This window comes from Cylas formicarius, unplaced genomic scaffold (assembly GCF_029955315.1).
Source record: "Cylas formicarius isolate icCylForm1 unplaced genomic scaffold, icCylForm1.1 PGA_scaffold_5__7_contigs__length_24384050, whole genome shotgun sequence".
NCBI lineage: Eukaryota > Metazoa > Arthropoda > Insecta > Coleoptera > Brentidae > Cylas > Cylas formicarius.
In genome coordinates this window covers 13,788,009-13,811,232 of record NW_026844341.1, presented here as the reverse complement: position 1 = coordinate 13,811,232, position 23,224 = coordinate 13,788,009, and the positions used below count along the sequence as shown (strand labels likewise).

Here is a 23,224-nt window from a genome sequence, read left to right as displayed (position 1 = left end):
ACCAATTTTGAATAAGTAACTACCGGCATTAACATTTATTATTTCGGTGTGCTTGCACAATTTGAGGAACACTGGCTTTTCAAAATGCCCAAACACCCTAATACTTTGCAACATGTACAAAACATCTGGAGGCATGCGATCATCATTTAAAGTATCTTCTTGTAAATACTCAACAGGAGGTTCCAAGACCTGAAGATTTCGATAAAATGTCAGAGGAAATATCACAGAGCGCCAACATACCTTAAGTTGTTCCTGTTCATCTTTCTTTATCTGGAGTAACCTCCGTGCAAATTTCATAACCATTTTCCGCTTTTTTCCTTGTCCAGAATTCCGAACTTGGCCGGAGATGTTCTTGACCTTCCGCATCATTTTCCTGCCGTAAAATAAAGCTTTGTCTCGCTTTCTGAATCGCCCAACTTCGTGATTCCACGCCTGCTTCGATGAGAACACTAAAATTGCGATATTATCATAACTTAGCTATAATTGCTGGAACTCGAACATACCTTTTTGGTGGCATCTTCTTAGACATATAACAGTCACTGTAATTATTATCACAACTATTCCAATTAAGACTAGATAAAAAATCTGAAACAAAGAGAACTTGTAGACAAAAGACCAAAACCCAAAATGTATATATATTACTTTGTATCCTTCTTGAGCTTGTGTTAACAACCCAGTTAACAAATTTCCCAGCCAGGTATATTTGTAAAGAGTGCCAAAATCGCCATCGAAATTTCTAAATAGGTTTAAAACGTCCATTATGAAAAACCCTCACAACAGTTTCTAGACAGAAAGTAAACTCTTTGTCTTTCCCTATCAGTCATATCAGAACAGTTGCTTTATCTGAAAGATGTTAAAATGGACTTAACAGTTTAATATGCCGAATTTTTCTTATCAAATTAATTTCAACTATTCGTGTAGCTCCTGCTATTACCTATATTTAGAATTTCGATCAATTGTTTTTTAATACTTGTCAATGTCAGCTGAACCCAAGGTCACATATTCGGATCGAACCACAGATAAGTGGTCTAACAATGTAAAGAGAGAAAAGAGGGAAAAATACCATTTGCGCTCAGCTGGAGATTCATAACAAAAGGGCTTGATTATTTTGGTGCAATTTTGTTTTTAAAAGTTGTTTTTTAAATTTTGATATATTAAACAATACTTTTTAGTGTTGCGTGTTATGCAAAAATGTTTTTACTACACATACATAGGTATAATGGCTTGAAGATCTAACTAAACCATACCAGAAACGATATAAATGAGGATGTTTATTTCAAGTGCTGTATACAATCCAACAGATACTAATTGTATCAATTTATTCTCTGAAACTAATTTCTGTACAATTCTCTCATATTTAGAGCTAATTTAGGTTACATATTGAGATAGTTTTTTGGCGTCGTTTCTTGCGATGTATGCGACGAAGGAATGAGCGTTCTGTCTATAGGATGTTACATATTTGCTTTGCACTTAGATTTTTTCTTTGCGATATTTAGTATCTCAAATAGTTATATTTGCACTTTTAAGGGACTTTTTTTGTTTTTTTCATTTTTTTTTCTCACTAGAAGGTGTAAGTGTCGCCGGTCCTGCTGTTCCTGCCTTTCATGCCTGTTGGACGCCAAATAAGCAGTTTTTTTTGGTATCGGTCAAAGTAAGTAAATAATTCAGTTTGACAGAAATGAAAAATTTGCTTGACATGTCATATACTCTAGCATTGCAAAAACCAGTTTTAAACTGCCTAATATAGAAGATCTAACAATGCCGTCGCCACATAGGTTCATCCATTTTATTTAAACTGTTGAACAAAGCTTCAGTATCATACAAATATATTGTTTATTTCTTAAGCACTACAGGATTATAAGTAAACAAATAAAATAATTGATCTTATAAGAATGCAAATTACTTTTTATTTACACTTACATCCCAGCTTCAAAAAAGAACCAACAATACAAAAACACTATAAACCATTGCCGATGGGTACATTATCACCGGCTGTTGCTGCTTGTCCCCGGACACAGCTATAAATAATCTTGATGCAGAAAAACTAGACCAAATAATAGTTATGGACGCAAAAATAATTCCGATAGGTCCAGAAAGTATCAAAAACACTCCGAACAAAGACAAAATGACGATCGGGATCAGACAATAGCCCAAGATAGAGGCCACGGTGGTAAATGTAAATACTCCTTCGGCAGTGGTCATTAGAGACAGTAAAAAGTACATGAAAATGCATGATATCATAGAAAAACCATAGATATGACTAAAACTCTGTTTCCCAGCTAGCAAAAGCAACAAAGCTAGAGCCAACCCGAAAAATATGGGACCTGCCAAGTCAGAGTCTTTTGTTAAATACTCCACATCATCGGCTAAACTATGACCCCTAAGCGGATTTAAAACGGCTAAAACCTTCTCTAGAATACGATCTGGATAAATTTCAAGCTCTTCTAGCAATGTTGGTTCTTCGAGCTCATCATCGGTTTCTTTGGGTAATTCATAGTCATTGGGATTGTAGAAAGACGAGGGGTACTGTGTGAATGTCTGATTAGTGTACTCTTGCGAATTAAACTCTACAACAGACAAAAGAAAGTTAGTTTCCAAGCATTATTTCAATATTTTGCCTTACCAAGCTGCTGATTGGTAAACTGATTGTAGTCTTGCTCGTAGAAACTCTGCTGTTGGACAGGGGTTTCGCCTTGGTTGTTCCAATAATAGTCTTGATTGGTAAAGTCACCCATTTTAGACGACTACAATAAAACAAACACCTAACTTAACAACAAAATGAAGACTTGGTATCGTTTCCTGAATTGACATTTTCAAGCACAGAATACAATTCAATTCAATTCAATGATGCGTTTCACAGATAGCTGTTGGGCACGACTACCAGGATCATTCGCCCATTGCCGACTTCCGTCGAGGATCTTCGCTTTTGGTCATGGACCAACACGTACAAAGAAGACATATAACCAATATTTGCTCAACTAGCAAAAAACGATTCTGACCGATACCAAAAAAATCGGCTTCTCCCCGCTTCCGCCGCGGAACATCCGGCCTCCATACCGGCGTGAACGAGGAAAAACGACGGGGCCGACGACGATTATCACTTTAAAACATGCACTGAACACTAAAAACACTAAGTCCACACAGTGGAAACCGATATCAAACTTTTGAGGACGAATACAAGGGATTCTGTCGGGAGCGAACGGAGGTTAAACCGCCGCGTGCAATGCTCCACCACAGAATAGCACAGAATACTTCTTCAAGTTCAAGTTCAAGTATGCGTTTCCCAAAAAAATGTTGGGCTCGACTGCTAGGATCATTCGCCCATTGCCGACTTCCGTCGAGGATCTTCACTTTTGGTCATTGACCAACACGTACAAAGAAGACATATAACCAATATTTGCTCAACTAGCAAAAAAACAAATTTGACCGATACCAATAAAGACCGACGCCCCCCGCTACCGGATCGGGCCATCCGGGCCCATCCGGCCTCCATACCGGCGTGAACGGGGAAAAACGAAGGGATCGGCGACGATTATCACTTTACAACGTTCACAAAACACTGACAACACTAAATCCACTCAGTAGAGACCGATTTCAAAATTTTTGGACGATTACAAAGGATTCTGTAGGGAACGAACGGAAGTTAAACCGCCGCGTGCAATGTTCCACCACAGAATCCACCATAGAAAAAAAACAGAATACTTCTTATTGCTTACTTTTTACAAATAGTTGCACTAGTGTACTATGGCGATTGGCCCATTATCGACGTCCGTCGAGAATTTTTTTCTGTTGGTCTCAGAGCAACACGTAAAAAAAAATATTGCCAAGATTTGTTCTCAGTTATCAAAAAAAGGATTTTGACGGACACCAAAAAAAGCCGGTTTCCCCCTCTTCCATCGCGGCTCAAACGGAATCCAACGGGTGTGAACAGAGAAAACAGTGGGGCGGCATACTTAAACACTTTAAAACATTCACTAAAAACTTGCGGAACAAAAATTGCACAACAAAAGAACCGATATCAAAGTCTAAACCGCCATGTGCAATGCTCCACTTCAGAATCAAGCACAGATACGATGATGACACATCATTAAATATTTATTTAGTGCTCGTGCGAAAATTCTATGTACGATGAGAAAACACCCAATAGCGGGAAGAAAATGCTTTAATTATTGGAAGACAGTGGAACTGGTGTTGTTATATTAATTGATGGTCGGTCCTCTTTATTGGTACATGTTTTACAAGTTTTGTTTTCTCGTGAAATTTACGATTCTTCAAAATTATAATCCTCAAAGGACTTCTATATGGTTTATCGTAGTGGACGTATGGCTTGCGATGAGGCGCTACAATTATTAATTAAATTAGCGTCGGTCTGTTCGTTCGATTAAGTGTTCACCTTGTGTTGAAGGCGAAGGCGATTGGATGGCACTCAATCCGCTCTTCTCTTCTATCCAGTCGATGTAACGTGAAACGTCCGTGTACAGGCCGAGATATCCGGGTTCCGCGCAGCGAAAACCAAACGAAACTATCCCTGTGCGAAATAAGGTCTTAGATTTTGAAGATCTCAGATAGCACACTTTTGGACATCCTTTAAATATTCCCCACTCTCGGATAAAGTAGAAAATGATACAAAATTTTGGGCACAATGTAGAGGCAATACCAAAAGCTAATTTCAAGGAGTCTAATATGTTTTTGTTGTGATGTTATTGTACATTTTTTAGCAAGTTGTATTATAACTTTTTTAACAGGCCGATATGATTAACTCATGTGAGGAGTTCGAATAAATTTCAATAAGCCAATCGTCAGTTATTGAAATAAATATGATGGCTAAATTAGAAAACTTTGATACGAGCGGAGCCAGTGTTTAATATACAACAAAATCCAAAAAAAAGGGAGTAGAAAAAATAATTTTTTCTACTCCCGTCTGTAAAATGCCTAATTACACACTGATCTAACCTGCGGGAAGCGCCACTTTACGACTTCAGTGTTTCGTTTCTCACGGATCGGAGCTACTTCGGACATTTCCGGGATCCTACCGCACGGGTTTGGAAGCAATCGGATGTTTTCGGAGATATTCCCACGCCTTCAATTTTAACGTTTATCAATTATGACGGTCATGTCAGTGAATGTATTAGCGTTGTTTACCCAAAAACTAACGCTCGTAGACAAAGTATAGCATGCAACACGTTCGGTAAGTTTTTTAAGTTACTCCTTTATTAAGCACTCGCTTCGCCCGTGTCAAATAAACTCGTGAGTCAAATGCCGTTTTCTGCACTTGCTGCATAATATGCTAATTATGATCTCTTAGGATATTGTTTAACTGTTAATGGAGGATTGTTTGAATATTTACTTAAAATTTACTAAACAATTAGAATTCCATAGAAACAAAAGAGAAGAAGAATAATTGATGACATGTAGTAAGTACACATTAATTATTACTAGCATGGTTCAAAGCTTTAAAATTTGAATATATCTTTTTGCATAGTTTTTTAAAAGAACATTTTTGGATTTCAAAAGTAATCCATACTTGGGTTTCAAAAGTTCACCATATCTGGATTCGAAAATGACACCAGAAATGTGACATTTGTAAGGTAAGTTAAGGTAGAAGAAGTGGGAATCCCGGGCATCAATTGGGCAGCCTATTTGTCCACAACGAGCGGCTTGTTGGTGTGCTATTTGGGATTATACACTTTTAATAAGGTTGATGTCTTACCTATAACTACGTAATCTCCGTTCTCGTTGATATATTGCAACGGACCCCCACTGTCTCCCTAAAAATTATGCGAAATGTTTTTATCCGTAATTCAAATTTCAAACAATAGATCATATCGGTCTTGACTGCGGTCTTACTTGACAGGTGTCGATCCCGCCTTGAAGATAACCGGCACAAAACGCATTAACCATAGCGTCAGGGTTGTTGCCCGTCGAGTTGATCATTTTTTTACAACTGCTATCGTCGTACGTCAGCAGCCGTGCCTCGTGTAAGGTGCAGGGTGTCTCGCCTTGATATTTTAACGTCCCCATTCCGGGGACGGTGCCCTCTTTCGGCCGACTGGAGGAGTTGAGGCCTAATTGTTACAGGTGCCAATCGTAACAAGTCCATATACACACTTAAAACTTTGCGTATATTGGTATGGCCAGAGGTAGAACGTTAAGAACTTAGAATTAATTACGAATAATGGCATATCTGATCGCGGGTCAATATTGGCGTTTCGAATTTAGATTGTTTAAAAACGGCTAGAAAGTATCACTGGCCGCTATCAAGTGAAAACTAAGCGCATTTATAGGTTGTCGGGTGGCGAGGAAGCCACGTCATCGGTTGGCGACAGTTAATGGGTGAGGCAAAATATGTTCGAGTCTAGTGTATCTCAGGAGATGCTCCCTCCCAAATATAGAAAACATCATTCTATTGAGACTAAGGAAGTTGTAAACAATGTTTATTAGACTTTCATTGAACGTGGTGCCAGCAAGCAAGCATTTTTAGAAGAAACGGCCACGTTTATGAAAATTCCAACATAAACTATATGAAAAATTGTGAATAATACCATTTCAGCGAGGAAAAAAAGAAGCGATGCTGACATTCTCTCGAGTGTAAATGAAAATGATCAAGATATAATACGGCGTAAAATTTACCAGTTATACTAGGAACAAAGCGTGCCTACATTAGATATCTTAATTAGGAGGCTTGAAAAAGATGAAATCGGCGTTAAATGTGGCAGAACTACCTTATAAAAGTGTATTCATTAGATTTAAAAAAAAATGACAAAAGGCAAGTTTTAATGGAATATCTACAAAAAATTAGGATTTACACAGAACAACACCTATGAAACCTGGTTCGACACTTATGATACACTGGAAAAGGGTTGGGTTGACTCAACTGATAAGTGTAAAACAAACGCACCATCAAAAAGAGGTAAAAGAATAACTATTTTGCATGCTGGCTCTAAAGATGGTTGGATTCCAAATGGACTTTCTCTGTCTGCGAAAAATATTAAAGATTCTTCTCTGGATTACCATGAAGACACCACCGCTGATTTATTTGAAAGTTGGTTTAAACACAAACTAGTTAAAACATTCCTTCTAATAGCGTAATTGTAATGGACAATGCAAGTTATCACAGTAGACAGTTGACTAAAACCCCTTCCTCATTTGACACAAAAGCAACAATCCAAAACTACATGTATAATAACGACATTTATTTTCACGAAGATTATACCAGCAGGCAATTAATTGAGGTTCTACAAAGCTTGAACCTACAAAAGGAATACGTCTGTGATAATTAAGCAAAAAATATAGGGCATACAGTTTTAAGGCTTCCACCTTACCACTGTATATTTAATCCCATTGAATATGTTTGGCACCAACTCAAATTTGCCATTCGTCGCAACAATGTTTTTCCCCGTGTTAACTCCAATGTCCTCAAACTTATAGAAACCGTTTTTAACATCCTTCAACAAAGTTGGACAAATTCTGCTAAACATATAGAAAAAGCAGAACAATCGTATATCCCTATTGCAAATAATATAGAACAAATAATAATTCGAACAGGCGATGATAGCGATAGTGATACTGATATATTATGTGAATAATTTTAAGTAATTTAAGTAGGTAATAAAAATAATTTGTAATTTTATTTTAGATTTAAACATAAATACATACATAAATAAATAAATATTGTTTAGTATCTTTCCTAACAAAAACCCAAATAATTAAATTCTAAGCAAAGTACGGATCTGTTCGGCCATATTTCATTCTTACAGCTTGCCCGGGTCATTCCTTAATTCGTATCAGTTAGTCACTTTCTTATATCTATGAATAGACTTTACTTCATATATACATTTTTCCTTGTGTGTGATGTACTATGGTTTTGTTTTAGTTGTTAAGCACACTAAAATCTTGTTTCAGGTCTTACTCTTTTCTTCGTCCTGGTCATATTGTTGGTTGATTTCTTTTTGTTTTGTTGAAGGGTGCTTGTGATTTTCCACTTAAAGACTTCTAGTTGCGGTTGATCCAGGTTTATGGTCTCAACTGTGCTTATTATATCCAAAACCGGAGCTTCTTTGGGTGTTTTGCGAAAGTTAGTCCTTTTTAAAGGATATTTTCTTGAACAACGGTCAATGTTCTCGCGGACCTATTAATAATGGTTCTGCTGGAGTGGGGAGTAATTGGTCTGTTCTGTTGTCTTTCCTAAACCCTCTGTTGCTTCCTGTCATGGTTGATCTGCATGTTGTCATTGATCTTCTGGCAAGTGTATTGCCTTCCTCCAACGGTGGTGATTAAGTTGGCTGAGAATCAGACTGGGAACAGCTAGAACATTTTCTGGATCTCATTAGTGGCAACAATCCGTCTATAAGATCCACAATGGAGAAAGAGGAAAACGGAGCTCGGATTCAGCTCGCATTAACCACTCAGCAATAACCAAACGAGGAATAATCCATTCACTATATAAAAGAGCAAAGAGTAGCAACCAAGCTCTGCCTACTGACCATGTTAATCTAATTGAAGATTTAATGCAGAGCGGTTATTCAAAGAGACTTATTGAAGACGTATTAAGTCCCAATACCAAGACAGCACATAAATCAGAGTAAAGCCAAAACCAACTAATGACCATTTTCTATGTAAAAGTTTCCGAAAAGATCAGGAGAATTGTAACAAAATACACCGTCAAACCGCCTTCGATTGTGAACAAACTATAAGAAGCTTAATAACAAAAACTAACCAAAACCATAGAACATCACAGACTGGATATATGAAGTGTTCTGCGAGTATAGAAAACCTTACTTAGGCGAGACGAAGCGACCACTGGATGTAAGAAAAGCAGAACCCAAGAAACGTACCCAACGTGGAGAAACAAATACATCTGATCTCGCAAAGCACACTTGAACACATTTTAAGACAATGAAAGTTCGAAACGCAAGTATTGTCCACCGCTAGAGAAATAGAGAGAGAGTAAGAAGGTCTTGAAAGAAAAAACGCGTGGTTCATGCATAATATAAAGGTAGTGGAGGTGTCTTTCTCAAACACTAAACAAAAGCATGTTGCTCACTTTTGAAAAAGGTTGTCTGGCGGATTAAAAGGGGAAATTTGGTTTAGTGATAATAATGACTACAAAATGATGTCGCTGATTTGTCCAAGGAATTCAATAATAATTTTTTAAATGTAGTTAAATTTCTAAACAAATGCAGCACTCTATTTTTACGAAGCCTACTAGAAAGGGCGATGTAATTATTTGATTGAAATTGTAATTATTGATTGAAACAGTCGTGTGTGTTTTCTAGATAGATGGTTTAAGCAAATTTTAAGGTGTGACTTTAGTAAAGCTGTTGATAGTTTCTCCTTATTGGTACTTTTAGATTTTCTTAGAAACAACAAATATCCAAATTATAAAGAAATTGTAGAAAACATGTTGGAGAAATTTAGAGAAATGGGATGCAATATGAACATAAAACTATACTTTTTACACTCACATCTACACTACTTTCCCGAAAATCTTGGCGCCGTGAGTGAGAAGCAAGGTGAGAGGTTCCACCAAGATATAAAAGTCATTAAAAAGGGGCAGTCCGGCCATGGAATATTCAAGAAAATCTGCTAAACGAAGTTTTTCGCCCAAGAGGGACAAATCTTCCAGAAATAAGGGGATTTAACCATTGTTAGAGACTTTAATTCAGATTTTGTAATTCGGTTTTTGTTCTTGTACTAATAAAAATAATGTTAAAATCAACCGAGCTTTTCGTTTATTTTCTTTTAATGTTGACATAAACTTTACGTCATAGAGGGAAATGCCTAACATGCTTAATATATTTAACAGAGTGCCGAAACAAACTATTTTAACATAGTTTCTGTGCAATGGCCTTCTTCATTTTCATTTAAGTGTTGTTATAAAAAGGTGAATATAAATATTATTATTAATATTTTTTATGTGAAAATGCCAACCACTATAGGCTGGAAGAATTCGTTAGAAATGCTCAAGCTATCAATGTGCCAAAAGACAAAAGGCACTAATGAATTAAGTAAACGTACTCAGATTAGGTAAGCATACAGGCCTGTATGAGTCGGTGCTGTTTGCCAATGTCAACAGGCAAATGTCGTAGTACGGCTTCTTCTTGGGATAAAGTTCGTGGATTTCCACTTTGACGACCCTGTATTCGGTCACCTCCTTTTCGCTGGCGCAAATGTTGTACATTCCTAGTCTGACTGTGTAAATGTCCTCCAATTTGCCTCCCTGACTAAACAAACCTGTTATATCGGCGGTAGCCGTAGCAGTGAAGTCAATTACCTAGCAGAGTGGAGGTACTCTTTGAAACAATGAGCTGCGGTGAGGACAATTTGGGGTCCAATCAAAGCACCGCCGCAGTTTACTTGGTTCGAGCGTACCAGCGCCGCGTACCATGGGTACCTGTAGTACCCGACGTCGTAGCCAGCTACGATGCGGTCAGTTTCGATGACGTATTCATTGCCCAGGGGTCTTCCGCATTCGCTGCCTACAAGGTTTCGCTTATAAGTGGGTCTCAACATGTGTTTACGATTGGCCAGACAAGGGTCTGTAAGAGCGTACAAGCTTATAATGATCGCGGCGTGCGTTGCAAACATAGCAAAGGTTAAAATGTACTCCACACGCATACAGTGATGACCTACAAGCGAAATGATAATCGCGTCTAACGTAATGGTTTGCATAAATGCGGAATATTTGGCATATTTTTTGCAGCGTATCGTTTAGGGAAAATACCGATACATCTACAGGGCGATTCAGTTAAAGCCTGTTTCCTAGTTCTCAATTATCTGGCAGGTTTTAGAGAGTAAAACTTTACAATTGCAGAAAAACACTTTGAGTTATATAAAATGTTGTTGGGAAATTGTAATATATGTCGGAGATCGTAACAAATAAATAGAGGAAAAGGTGGTAAAGTGACCCCCCCCCCCCCACTTTGTTTTTTAAGTTTACAAGATAGCAAAAATATTATTTATTCTTAAGTTATTCAAATTTCGTATCTTGAGATCAATGACCCCTGGGGAGTCACATTAAATGTATTGCACAATTTAAAATTAACGGCACAAATCACAAATAGTGGGTGTTTTTTTTCGATGTATAGAACTTTAAGTTGGCATTACTGTTCAAGATGGCGACCGATTTAACAGCTGTCAAGTGATTTATTCTCAGTTTGGTTTGGCAATTCATCATGAATAGACTCACGCATGAACAACGCTTGCAAATGGTGCAATTTTATTTCGAAAATAATGGTTCTGTGCGGAATACGTATCGCGCACTACGTCCATTTTATCGTCGACAAAATCGTCCATCAGAGCAGTTAATTCGATTAACCATGGAACATTTTCGCACCACGTTTACTCTTATTGTTAACTCGCGTCCCCAGCAACGTCGTACGGTGCGTACAGAAGAAGCTATTGCTGCTGAAGAGCGTAGCATTGAGGAAGACCCGAATGAGTCCATCTGCCATAGAGCACAGGAATTGGATCTGTGTCCATCCACTTTATGGAAGATTTTGCTGACGGATCTTGGTGTACGTGCTTACAAAATCCGACTCGTGCAAGAATTGAAGCCAAACGATCATCAAGTAAGGCGTAGATTCGTCGAATGGGCCCAAAACGAGATTGCCGTTGTTCCCGATTTTCATAAGCGAATTTTGTTTAGTGATGAAGCGCACTTCTGGTTGAACGGCTACGTCAACAAACAAAATTGCCGCATTTGGAGCGAAGCTAATCCTCAAGTGTATGTCGAAACACCGTTACATCCAGAAAAACTGACTGTTTGGTGCGCTTTATGGGCTGATGGAATCATTGGTCCGTACTTCTTCAAAAACGATGATGGCCAGAACGTTACAGTCAATGGTGATCGGTATAGAGTTATGATTACTAACTCTTTCATTCCTGAATTGAATAACCATGATGTCCAGGAGATGTGGTTTCAACAAGACGGCGCAACATGTCACACAGCTCGTGCTACAATCGATTTATTGAAAGACACGTTTGGTGACCCCCTAATTTCACGTCTTGGACCTGTGAATTGGCCTCCAAAATCTTGTGATTTAACACCGCTAGAGTACTTTCTGTGGGGCTATGTAAAGTCATTGGTCTATGCGGATAAGCCACATACTCTTGACCATTTGGAAGACAACACAAATGTTGGAAAAAGTCATCGAAAATTGGACGTCCAGATATGCCAGAAATCATATTTAAAATATAATGCCACAAGATTATGTTTCGGATAAATAAAATTAATGTCAATTGAATAATCCATCGTTGTTTTATTGCAACTTAAAGTTCTATACATCGAAAAAAAAAACACCCTATATGATAGTAACCTTCAGAACCTCCACAGGCTACATGAGCCCATAAATTGCAACTTTAACACTGTACCCATGGCTCTCCAGGTCTGTCATTGCAATAAATGGTTTCGCAGACTCGACATAATCGGTATTCACTGCGTCTTCGTCACTTTCAGAGCCACTGCTCGACGTAGCTTTTCTCTGGCGTCGATCGACATGCCTACCGGATCCTTCTCTGTCGTGATTACGTCTGACACCGTGTCCACGTCAGCGTCCGCGTCCACGATTCTGTGCTAAGCGCAAAGATTCGGTTAATTGATTTTTGTATGGTGATGACACCTTTGCTGTAGCCTTTCTTCCACGATTAGAAGTCCTAGTCTTGGTCGTAGAAATTGGATGAATGTTTTTCCTGGGGAAAAGCATCATAGGTGGCACAAATATACCCGATGCGTTCATGCAGCAAACATAGTGATTCTCATTCTGCAGCAGCTTCTTGCCATTTTACCTAACACCTGACTGCACGATTGTCAATCCAGTTTTTTCAATATTAAAAATCCTGCCAGCAGGATTAGTTTTTCTCATTTCGGCTTCCAAAATATCAAAAAATTCTTTGACTGCTTGACGATTGAAGCCTTGAGTACGAGCATATGATGTCCTCATTGGTCTGCGTAAAGATAAAGTGTCTTTATGTCGGTTTAAAAAGTGATCTAACCAAGCACGCCCTGCTGCTTCATTCTTAAATGTATTAAGAATACCATTTTTAACAGCTAACTGATAAGCCGTTTGCCGAACATCCATTCTAGTAAGCCCATAGTACCTGGACTCCATAAACAAGATATACTCCACTAACTTTTTTTCCAGCTCAGCTGGAAGTACACGTTTCCTTTCTAGTGGTTTATGTACAAGCAACTCTAAAGATTCTGGAGGGTTCTTTACTAATCGTTTCAGTGTAGAACTAGGCACAGAATACATTTTTACAGCCTTTTTATATCCCATGACCTTACTTCATTAATTGCTGATTTCATTTGTTCAGGATCCCATTTTTTTTGTTAAACAAACGTATCAAAAATGATTATTACAAATTTAATTTTGTCTTTACCTTTTAATTCTCGAAGAAGAACAGTTCAACGTATCCAATGTCCGAACCATAGACAACTATATTATATTAGTTGGTTAGTTGTCCGAACACAATAGCCACAAAACTATTTATAAACAATTACCAAATTAAAATCACAGTAGTTTAAGTTTTACCGGAAACGAGTTTCAACTGTTTCGAATGGCAATCGAACATGACAGGCTCTGGTGGATTTGTAAGGTACTAAATACGTATGGTGCCGGGAGCATCCCGTAGCGCATAAAACATACTAGATGGCGTTTTTCAAATATTAAAATATTGAAGGGGACAATATATCCGCAGGGGCCACATTACCACCTTTTCCTCTAATATTAAAAATGATTTCGAGAGAGGCCACATAGGGTTAGACTTCTAGAACATATTAAAAGAATTCACAACACAGTGCTTAAAACAAACCAATTAGCTAATCACTTAATTGATTATGAAAGGGAATCCAACGATCCGCGACCCGCTAGGTCAACTACAAAATTGCCAATCACAAATAAACTATCGGAGCTACTCAAAATCCACACTTAACCAGTGGTTTTATGACGCAAGATTATCTTCACCGGATTGCGTTCGACCACTTAAAACTAAGGACGCCGATATATAGTATGGGCGTGGATAGAGTAGCGAAAAAATGACTTAACTAATATTTCTTGAAAAAATTGTTTCATGTAGCCCTTCAGAAGAAATGGCAAAAATATTACTGTAAAGTTTACGTCAATGGTCATTTGGTCTGGTGCAGCGTTCAGGGTTATAAAAAGATATAAACATATAATTTATAATATAATTGTAATATTTAAATTAAAAAAAAAATAAAACTGTCCCGCATGTGCATTTAAACAGTTGTTCTCTAACTTTTTTTTATTTTCAAGAAATGAGCACCCACACTCACAACTTTGTGACAGGTGAATGTGGAAATCTAGTTTATGATGTAAACATGAAATATTCTAAAATTAATTCATTTACAATTAAGCAATTAGGAGTGAAAAACGATGAGGTCTGGAGGATAATTTCAAAAGAGCTGAAACAATACACTTCTGAAAGTACACGAAAGTTAAAGACATTATGATAGACAAAAATACTGGAGGAAAACGAATTACATTTGACTTTTTTAAGGAGTTGACTGAAAAGTGCTAGAAGATACAAATATGCAGTTTGAAGAAAATGAAGTTCTAACAAAAATGACAAAAACAATTTCTGCTACAAAAAGCAAACAAATGTTGCTTTCAAAACAATTAAAAGATCTTTCAGATCTAATGAGAGAAGAAGTGGCGAGTAAAGTACAAAGTAATGAAGGAAAACAAGAGAGCATAAATGTATTTAATAAATTTTTCACATTCTTAATGGCAACGGAAATACGTAAGGCAAGTGAAAAATAGTTTTTATTCTACAAAATATTTTTGCCAAGGTGTTTAGAGAATATTTGTTTTATTTTGCAGTTGATTTTTTAGCTGTTTCGCAAAAATATATATGTTTTTAGTTTATTTTATAAATAATGATAAATAAGATATTTTAACACACGTATGATATCGGCTGATGACCCCTTCATTGCACCGAGATATTGACTAAAAATCAATTAGGCTTTAGTTTTTAAAAAATTGAAAGTTTGCGTCTGTATTTATTTATTCTTTATTTATTCTTATTTATTTGTGATGTATAAGACATTTTTTCTCTAGTTTGAAGGAGTTTCTTGTTTTATGAAATAGCAAAATAGTTATTCTAAAAAAAAACGAAGGTTGGCTTTTAATGGTTTCAATTTTCCAAACACCACAAGACAAATACAAATGCTTCGGTTAAAACCAAGGCAGGACATTTATCTAAGGGTCGCCCGCATGTGGTGTTTGAAAATAAGTCGTTAAGGTCATAAAATTGAGACGCATTTAAGCTGTCTAAAGCATCAACCCAAATTTAATGGTAGCTGCTCGACATAGCTTTCAACAAGATCTTTCTGTGGTACTGAAGGAAGCTACGGTGAGCCCTAGCAGACTGGCAAAAATGAAACGCTTAAAGAGCCAGTGCCTTATTCTCCATAGGAAGCGTTAGAAAATAATTTAACAAAAAGTCATCGTAATTAGAGGTAAAGAGAGGAACTGCGATATTTACCCAAGTTATGTCTCAGGAAAAAAGGAAAGTCTACCCAACGGGATACAAATTTAGGAGACAAATGCATCGGTTCCACTGGCATGTTTGCTAAACCACATAATTTCAAGAATAATTTTACTGTAAGAATGTATTCTTATCAATTTATTTGAGTTTTTAAAATGAGAACTATCGCGATTTGTAATTTTTTTCCATTCTAATTATATTCAAAAAATTTGCAACTCATCCTGTGATGACTCTAGCAAATTTGCTACTACACTACCACTTTGGTTGCTTTTTAATGACTTCTACAATCTAAACGATTTGGTAGGTCGTTTAAAATATGATACACAAAAGAAAAAGTAGATTTTAATTTTCAAATTCAAGTCCACATATTCTAGAAATTATTTGGACATTGTGCTTAACAGTAATCCATGGCAGGATACCTTTACAAATCCCCACACATAAAAATTTTTTTCTCAACATTCATGAAGGTTCAAAATTTTCAATCAGATATTTTTACGTCCTATTACACTGCTGCATAAGATTTTTAAAATGTGTGCACCATATGATCTGTCAAGTTAAAATTAAAGTATGAAAAATTACAAGAGAACCTAACAAACTTCAACGAAAGAAAATAAATTGTACAAAATCACTCTTGGGAGAAGCTAAGTTTGCACATGGACCAACCTAAACCAACTTATGGTCCAATGATCGATATTTGTAAGTTTATATCCTTGGTTCCTCTTCAAATTTTTACTACTTGTCGTCCACTTTGGTGAAGATACTGCTGGATTAAGAAATAAACTTTACAAGCAAGATCGTTAATACCACGCTAGCAGAGTAAGTAACTTAAAAGAACAATTTTGTTGTGGTCTAGATATTCTTATTTCCAGTGCCAGCTTTCTAAAAATTTATATTTAGTGGTTGATCAATAATTTAATTAATTTTAATAAAAAAATTCTCGTTAGTATCAGGTAAAATTTATTGTTTCAATTTAATTAAAAAAGATAAAAATATTAATGTTTAATATTTTGCGTTGTTATTATTAGTTTTAAACAGTTAAAAGGTTTTCTAATAATTCTGATTGAGATTATGGTCATTCAGACCATATTGGCAGGGAAATTTGACAATTGCGTGATAATCTCAAATCGTTTTTCAACACGGCAGAAGGTTTTTCAAAAATGCTTGATAAAAATTTAAAAAAAGACTTTCCGTGGCTATCCTTTTGTGAGCGACTGCGACGACCGATCCGATATTAAAGAGATAAAATAATGCCGTTATTCGATACATGCAGGCACGTTTGAAAGATGCGTTTTCAAAGTTCACGCCCAGATTTATTTTCAAACAGACGCGATCAAATAAACGAAGCTAGGCGAGGATTTGCAGATGTTTTACGCGCCGTGAAAATTTTATTTTTACACTTCGAAAAAGCGCCTGCGGATATTTTTGAATGCATTTTTATATATTTTAAAGTATGCGTGGAACATAATCACTTTTCGATTAATAATAGAGTCAATGGCGATGGTTTAACGTATAGCTTAAAAAAAAACAAATATACAAATGAACAAAAAAGAGTTGAAAGAGTAAATTTTAATTACAATATGAAAATTATTTAAAAAGTAATAAAAATAAAGAAAAATGATTTATTCATCGCCTGACTCGTTATGAGCACTATTTATTCTCAGATAACATGTGTAGCATATTAGTTAAAAATTAATTCGACACGGAAAAATAAACATTTATAATTTTATAAAAAAAGGCACAACGAACACATTAACTCTTTGATAATAAAACAATTTCCTTGCAATATTCTGACAAGTATAACACATCTAAAACTTCTAAAAATAGCTGATTTGTTTATTTATTAAAAAAAAAAGTCTATTTAATAGGCATGAAGCAAAACTAATAGGTAGGTTGCACTAAAATGGAATATTAAGATCACGAAATTTAATCTAAAATCTAACCTAACGTTAGATAATAGTAATAAAAAAGAACAAGAGAAGAGGAAAATTATAATAACATTGAGAAAATTGTTGAAATTTATTATATATTTGTTTTTGGCGTGGACAGATAGAATGTTTAGTTACCATGTCTAGAATTTATATGGGGAACAAACAAAATTAGTCTATATAACATGCCAGCGCAATTTCAATTTTTCAATACAGTTATTAAATAATGGCAATCATGTCCAAACCTATTTAATAATATTGCATACGAAAAATCTGGTGGCGGAGATACTCTATTCAATTTATATCATACATATTTCAAAAGTTTATGCTAAAAAGTGTTAGAACGGAAGAGAGTTTTATAAAAATATGATAATCATTTTTCCCAGTTACACCCATGGTGGTGAAAGACACTGCATTGCACTTGGCTGTACTAAGCGGCAAGTTATTATAGACATATTGTTGATTTGCTTCGAACTACGCTGGAGCGTAAGACAATCTTCTAAACACTCAAGATCGTTAGCAATGACATTATGAGAATAATAATGGCCCCAATATTGAGCCTTGAGGAACGCCTGAGAAAGCAACGTATGAAGAAAACAAATTAGCAAGCGATTCAGAAAATTCAGTGGATCAGAATTTAGCAATCTAGCAGATCAACCGCTTTTGAAAAATCAAGATATGTGACGTCTACTTGAGAAATATTTTGATTAGTTAAATTGGTAATGGTGAATCTCCCTTTAAGGTATCCATGTTGGGGACTACTTGGTTCCCAACAACATGAAATATCTTGTCATGTAGGAGGGCTTGTAAAACTTAACAGAAATTACAGATAGTGAAAATAGCCCTATAGTTTGTGATTTGCTGGTTACAGTCTTTTTTGTGTACGGGAAAAATTTCGACATTTTTCGTATACGAGAAAGTTCTTACTTTGTTAGACATGGATTAAAAAGTATTACAAACGGTTTAGTCAAAACAATGCGACAGTAATGTATAAGAGATGCAGGGATTAAAACTGGACTCATTGAAAAAAAAGATTTTTTTTTCAGATTCGGAGAAATTCTTTGCTTCCATTTTCAGAGTGGTATGAATTACGAAAAACATTAAACTTCTTGAAAAAACCACCGCCGCGAATGTACCCCTCAGATTTCGCTTCTGTTTTTAACGAACTACCAAAACTTCTTAGGATCTTTTTTAATGTCATATTTTATTTTAATTATAAAAGTACATATTTTAGATTTTATCTTCGACATTTGAACGTTTTCTGAGCTACTACTCCTACTTCTGAAGCCTTTGTGACATCCGGTTTTTTTTCATATTGTATATAATATTTGAATTAAATCAAGCTGACTTTCCAAAACGAAAAATACACATGTTAATAATTTAACACATTCCAAGTCCAAGCATTTAAAATTATTATCCAGCGACATAGGAAAGTCGTGTTTTCTATTTAAGGAATGAGGAAATTGAAGTAAGATGTGAACAGCTTAGCAATATCACTTTTTGAAGATATCATAGACTTGTGATAGACTTGTTTAAGACATATCAAAATCCCTCTCTAAATAGCGTGCGTCGTATATTTCAAGATTTGTTTTTCAGAAATGGCACATTGGGGAACTTTTCTATACAACGTGTATTAGGGAAACGGATGTTTCTAAAAATAAAAAAACAATTGGTAAATGAGCCAAGAGAAAATACTTTTGAGTTTCTGAAATAGCCACCAGAGGGCGTAATTACCATCTTAAATTTTTATACAAATTTTCCCTTCCTATCCAACAGTTTGGATACCTTTGGTCAAAGGAATTAGAATTCGGTGTATCAATGTTTTACTAACGTTCAAGTCCAAACTTACTCTTTTTATGCGTCAGTTTGGATGAATGTGGACTTAGGGAAGAGCCTTAATGACGTTTTCCTCGTCCCTAACTTCGGTCGGTTTCTTCTATGCACTGGATTAGGATGAACTCGCGCAAACATTTACTTCATCGACTAAATACCATTCTACTATAATAACATATTAATAATGACACTGGGAAAACAAAATCAACATGTCATCTACTTCGGCAGACGAATAAGACACAACGTATAGTCGGTACGATTTGTGATGGCATAGGCGGCAATAAAGTGCTAGATAGAATAAAATATTTATAACAAATGTTGTTATTGTACGCACATACTTGGAGATGGATTCATGTATTTTCTATGTCTCTGTAATATTATGATAATTTGTTTCATAAAAATTGAACAATATAACAATACTAAAAAAAAAAAACAGAAATATTTTGAAAAATGCAATCGTGTTTGATATTGAGATTCGATTTTCAATGTGTTGTTTGTTGAGTTTTTACAGGATTATTTATCCATCTCCTTTAAGCATCTAAGAAAAACTTTTGAATTTGCTTCAGCTTTAAAAGTATCATTAATTATCATTAACTAATATACCGGTTGCTTCCTCTACTTGTTACTGTCACTGCCACAAAGTACCAACGAGTAATCTCTTGATGGCTGCTAGCATAAAGCCACGATAATCTAGTATATTGCAAATAGGCACATGTCCGTTGTAAATGTTTACCTTCCTAATGATATAAACCACATATATTGGCTAAACTATTTTCACAACGACATTGCAACTGCATAAACTTGAAATTGGAAAGGGTCTGTTTGTGGTAAAACATCTCTTCTAATTGCCACATCTTCTCCAGCTTGCACCAGGTCCTCGTTAAAATCTTCATTTCTTCAAAGAATTATGAAGTCAGCGGAACGAAGCAATGAACGCAAATTCTCTTGAGTAGCGTTCCCGTCTCTCAGTTTTCAATAGAAACAATGGAGCCTGTTGTCGAGGGAACTACGTCCACTTCTTTGGTTAGTTCTACTTCCATAGGGTCTATATGATGTTGACATGTTGCCACAGGTTAGTGCCCAATTTCAATGAGGATCTATATGACGTTGACATGTCACTGGACGTCGGTGACGTAACTGATTCGCGCGTCCCGGAAGATATTTTATTCCCGGACGAGTTATGCCGCTACCTTCGGGAAGAATTGAAAACCTGTACCCGCGAAAACTCCGTCTTGAGGAAGGACATTGCAGAAAAAGAGAAACAAAACGAAGACACCCAACGCAAGTTGCTAAAACTAGAAACGAAACTCAAGGAGTACCAGGACTCGTCCGACATGGTCGCCGCTACTCCCAATCACTTGGTCAGCGCCAAGATCGTCGAGATCAGCAAGAAGCTGCGCGAAAAGTGCGCAGAACTTGAATCATGCAAGTCCAAGTATGCGAAACTTGAAAACTACGTCCTCGAATTGGAAAATCGATCGACTCGTTGCGAACCAATTGCAGAATTCAGATGCGAAGACGTCGAGACGAAGCGGCTGGAAGAAAAGCTCCGTGCTACTTCCAACAAGTTGGTGGAGGGGAGGGACGCCAACGCGCAGCTTAAAAACGACCTGAAAACTGCCAACGAGTACCTGAAACGAGAGACGGGGGAAGAACTGACTTCGTTGCTCGGCAATAGCAAGTGGAAAGGTAAATCTGAGCTGATTAACGAATTGCAGAGCAAAAACAGGGAGCTGAAGGACAAAATTAAGATGATGCAGGATACTCAGCAGAGTTACGCAAAGACATACCAGAAATTGACGAGCCTGGAACAGGAAAGCAGAGACGTAAAGGCTATCAACGAAGAACTGAGGAGAAAAATCGAAGCTATCAAGGCTCGGAACAAAGCTTTGGAGGCAGATAACAAGAGTTTAAACTTAAAATATTCTACGTTGAACGAACACTACGAAAAAGATCAGTGCTTCATCGCTACCTTGTCGGCTCAGGTAGTTTCTTTCGAGGAGCTCAGAAGGGACGTAACAAGGGAAAAAGGATGTTTACTGGGCAAGGTCCGTAATGAGAAAGAGCAACTGTTTCTAGAGGTGCAAACATGCAAGACTATAATAAACGAGCTACGCCAACACCTCGAATCGAAAAATGAGCAAATTACTGAACTGATAAAAGTCAAAGGCGTCAAGGAGGACGAGGAAGAAATGGTCGTAGCGGAGTGCTACGATGCCGAACGAATTAAGATTTTAGATTTAGATTTAAGATTTTAGACCTATTCTAAACTCGAACTAGAGAGGTAATAAAAATAATTTGTAATTTTATATTAGATTTAAGCATAAATACATACATAAAAAAATAAATATTTCCTAACAAAACCCCGAACAATTAAATTCGAAGCAAAGTACGGACCTGTTCGGCCATATTTCATCCTTACAGCTTGCCGGGTCTTTCCTTAATTCGTATCAGTTAGTCACTTTCTTATATCTATGAACAGACTTTTACCTCTCATAATTGGAAATTACCTGGTATCTTCATATCTATGGTCTATTCTATTTTCTTTTATTTCTTTGAGGATATCAGATGATTTAACAGTGCCGAAAGCTTCATGGAAATGCACAAAGGCAAGAACCAGCTGTCTATTGTATTCTATAGTCTTTTGAAATAATTTATTTTCCAACCTGCCTGTTAATATACGGGTGTACACTTTATAACGAGTGTCCCAGTAAGGATAACCAGATACGGCATTGGGGAGACGGACATTCCAGAGAATTAAAAAAGAATTAGGTGAATTGGACATGACGGAATTTTAATAGACATTGAGTAGGAGCCTTTCCTAGGTTATCAAATGATTGAGTACCCTGCCACTAGATGGCGTTTTCTGAGATAATGTAAAAAAATTGAAAAAAATAGTTAAATGCAAGGGTATGATTTTGCAAAAAATTGGCACATTTCCATAGTACATAGTGCCCATCTGATAAACTTTTATTAAAGATTAAAAATAGCCGCAGCAGCAGAGATGCCGCATAAGATTTATGGCATTATGTTATGCAGTCGGGCAGCCTTCCAATGATGGAGTAGAAGAATCTCCATTTTGGAGAATGTATTTGGAAGAAAGTAAGAAAGTAACTTAAGTAACTACGTTTTATTTTAAAAATATTCTTCTTTTTCGCCATGTAGATGCCCAAAAGTAAAAAATTTCGAAAGGGCAATTGTGGGAAATTTTGTAAAAAATGGCCACTAGAAATCGTAATTTAAATAAAAAAATAAGCCATAACTTTATTGAAATTTTACATTCTATGGGTTCCTTTTTCAGGCAGAGAAATCAAGGAGTATAATCGAAAATTTAACTTTTGGACTAAAGTAATTTTGGAAAAATGGTGTTTACCCAAGGAATATGCACTTTGAAATTTAACCAAAAGTAACCAAAACTGAGCAATTGTCATAATATTATTATCATTGTTCAGGCAAAGAATCTACAAGATTTTTTAAAAAAATTCGTTTTATGAAAAATCACTCTCACATGGGGAATTAACGTTACAATTCACAAATTCGCACCAAAAATGTCCACTTTTATCTTATTCTAAAAGTTGAAGTAACAAAATTTCTGAAGTTTAGTTTACTAATGTAAATATTGTAACATTTCTCAACAACTAAAAACAGTCGATTTTTTACGCAGAAGCCAAAAAAACTATCAAGATTCTCCTGAAACTTGCAACAGAGGTCCCAAGTATCCCAGACATGACATTTAACTAACATACCGAGTCCCGGATTTGGTAAGAAAAGCAGTGCACACCGAAAGTTTTAAGTTTCGCTAATATTATCGGATGATATACTTTATCGAATGCCTTGGAAAAATCAGTGCACACGGCATCGATTTTGCTTTCTATTATCTCACGCCTCAGACACATCTCGAATATACAGTCAGAGATTAGCAGACGCATCTACCTCTAAAAAAACTATGTTGCGTTTCA

The 23,224-nt window shown here is 36.3% G+C and overlaps 4 protein-coding genes across 12 annotated transcripts in view; 1 reads left to right on the top strand and 3 right to left on the bottom strand.

Annotated features, from left to right (window-relative positions):
- Nucleotides 1-1,006, bottom strand: part of LOC132701935 (neuropathy target esterase sws) — a 40,443-nt gene extending 39,437 nt beyond the window's left edge. For 7 of the 9 annotated variants that reach the window (XM_060670262.1, XM_060670259.1, XM_060670263.1 and 4 more), the window contains exons 1-4: nucleotides 643-928; nucleotides 504-585; nucleotides 241-449; nucleotides 3-189 (exon numbers count right to left, since the gene is read on the bottom strand). In XM_060670262.1, the coding sequence (XP_060526245.1) occupies nucleotides 3-189; nucleotides 241-449; nucleotides 504-585; nucleotides 643-759 (595 nt within the window). In that variant the 5' untranslated portion in view covers nucleotides 760-928. The other 2 variants (XM_060670260.1, XM_060670261.1) reach the window with 2 other exon arrangements.
- Nucleotides 1,007-1,786: 780 nt separating this feature from the next.
- LOC132702106 (protein YIPF5 homolog) lies at nucleotides 1,787-2,810 on the bottom strand. The gene is made up of 2 exons (XM_060670536.1): nucleotides 2,624-2,810; nucleotides 1,787-2,567 (listed from the first exon to the last, which is right to left on the bottom strand). The coding sequence occupies exons 1-2, from the start codon at nucleotides 2,733-2,735 to the stop codon at nucleotides 1,930-1,932; spliced, it is 750 nt and encodes a 249-aa protein (XP_060526519.1). The 5' UTR covers nucleotides 2,736-2,810; the 3' UTR covers nucleotides 1,787-1,929.
- Nucleotides 2,811-4,117: 1,307 nt separating this feature from the next.
- LOC132701956 (trypsin-1-like) lies at nucleotides 4,118-10,810 on the bottom strand. Its single transcript, XM_060670314.1, has 6 exons — nucleotides 10,274-10,810; nucleotides 10,018-10,223; nucleotides 5,848-6,065; nucleotides 5,711-5,768; nucleotides 4,394-4,528; nucleotides 4,118-4,340 (listed from the first exon to the last, which is right to left on the bottom strand). The coding sequence occupies exons 1-6, from the start codon at nucleotides 10,669-10,671 to the stop codon at nucleotides 4,195-4,197; spliced, it is 1,161 nt and encodes a 386-aa protein (XP_060526297.1). The 5' UTR covers nucleotides 10,672-10,810; the 3' UTR covers nucleotides 4,118-4,194.
- Nucleotides 10,811-20,377: 9,567 nt separating this feature from the next.
- LOC132702395 (tax1-binding protein 1 homolog B-like) lies at nucleotides 20,378-21,523 on the top strand. Its single transcript, XM_060670988.1, has one exon. It carries the CDS (start codon nucleotides 20,378-20,380, stop codon nucleotides 21,521-21,523), a length of 1,146 nt encoding a protein of 381 aa, XP_060526971.1.
- Nucleotides 21,524-23,224: the final 1,701 nt, after the last annotated feature.

What these genes read in the sequence shown, in the direction of transcription:
- LOC132701956 (XM_060670314.1), bottom strand. Translation starts at nt 10,671, where the DNA reads ATGCAAACCATTACGTTAGACGCGATTATCATTTCGCTTGTAGGTCAT. An exon ending in GCGGGATCGACACCTGTCAA is followed by an intron (nt 5,769 to 5,847) that starts GTAAGACCGCAG and finishes CATAATTTTTAG; the next exon opens with GGAGACAGTGGGGGTCCGTT. An exon ending in CGGAGATTACGTAGTTATAG is followed by an intron (nt 4,529 to 5,710) that starts GTAAGACATCAA and finishes TATTTCGCACAG; the next exon opens with GGATAGTTTCGTTTGGTTTT.
- LOC132702106 (XM_060670536.1), bottom strand. Translation starts at nt 2,735, where the DNA reads ATGGGTGACTTTACCAATCAAGACTATTATTGGAACAACCAAGGCGAA. An exon ending in GTTTACCAATCAGCAGCTTG is followed by an intron (nt 2,568 to 2,623) that starts GTAAGGCAAAAT and finishes TGTCTGTTGTAG; the next exon opens with AGTTTAATTCGCAAGAGTAC.
- LOC132702395 (XM_060670988.1), top strand. Translation starts at nt 20,378, where the DNA reads ATGTCACTGGACGTCGGTGACGTAACTGATTCGCGCGTCCCGGAAGAT.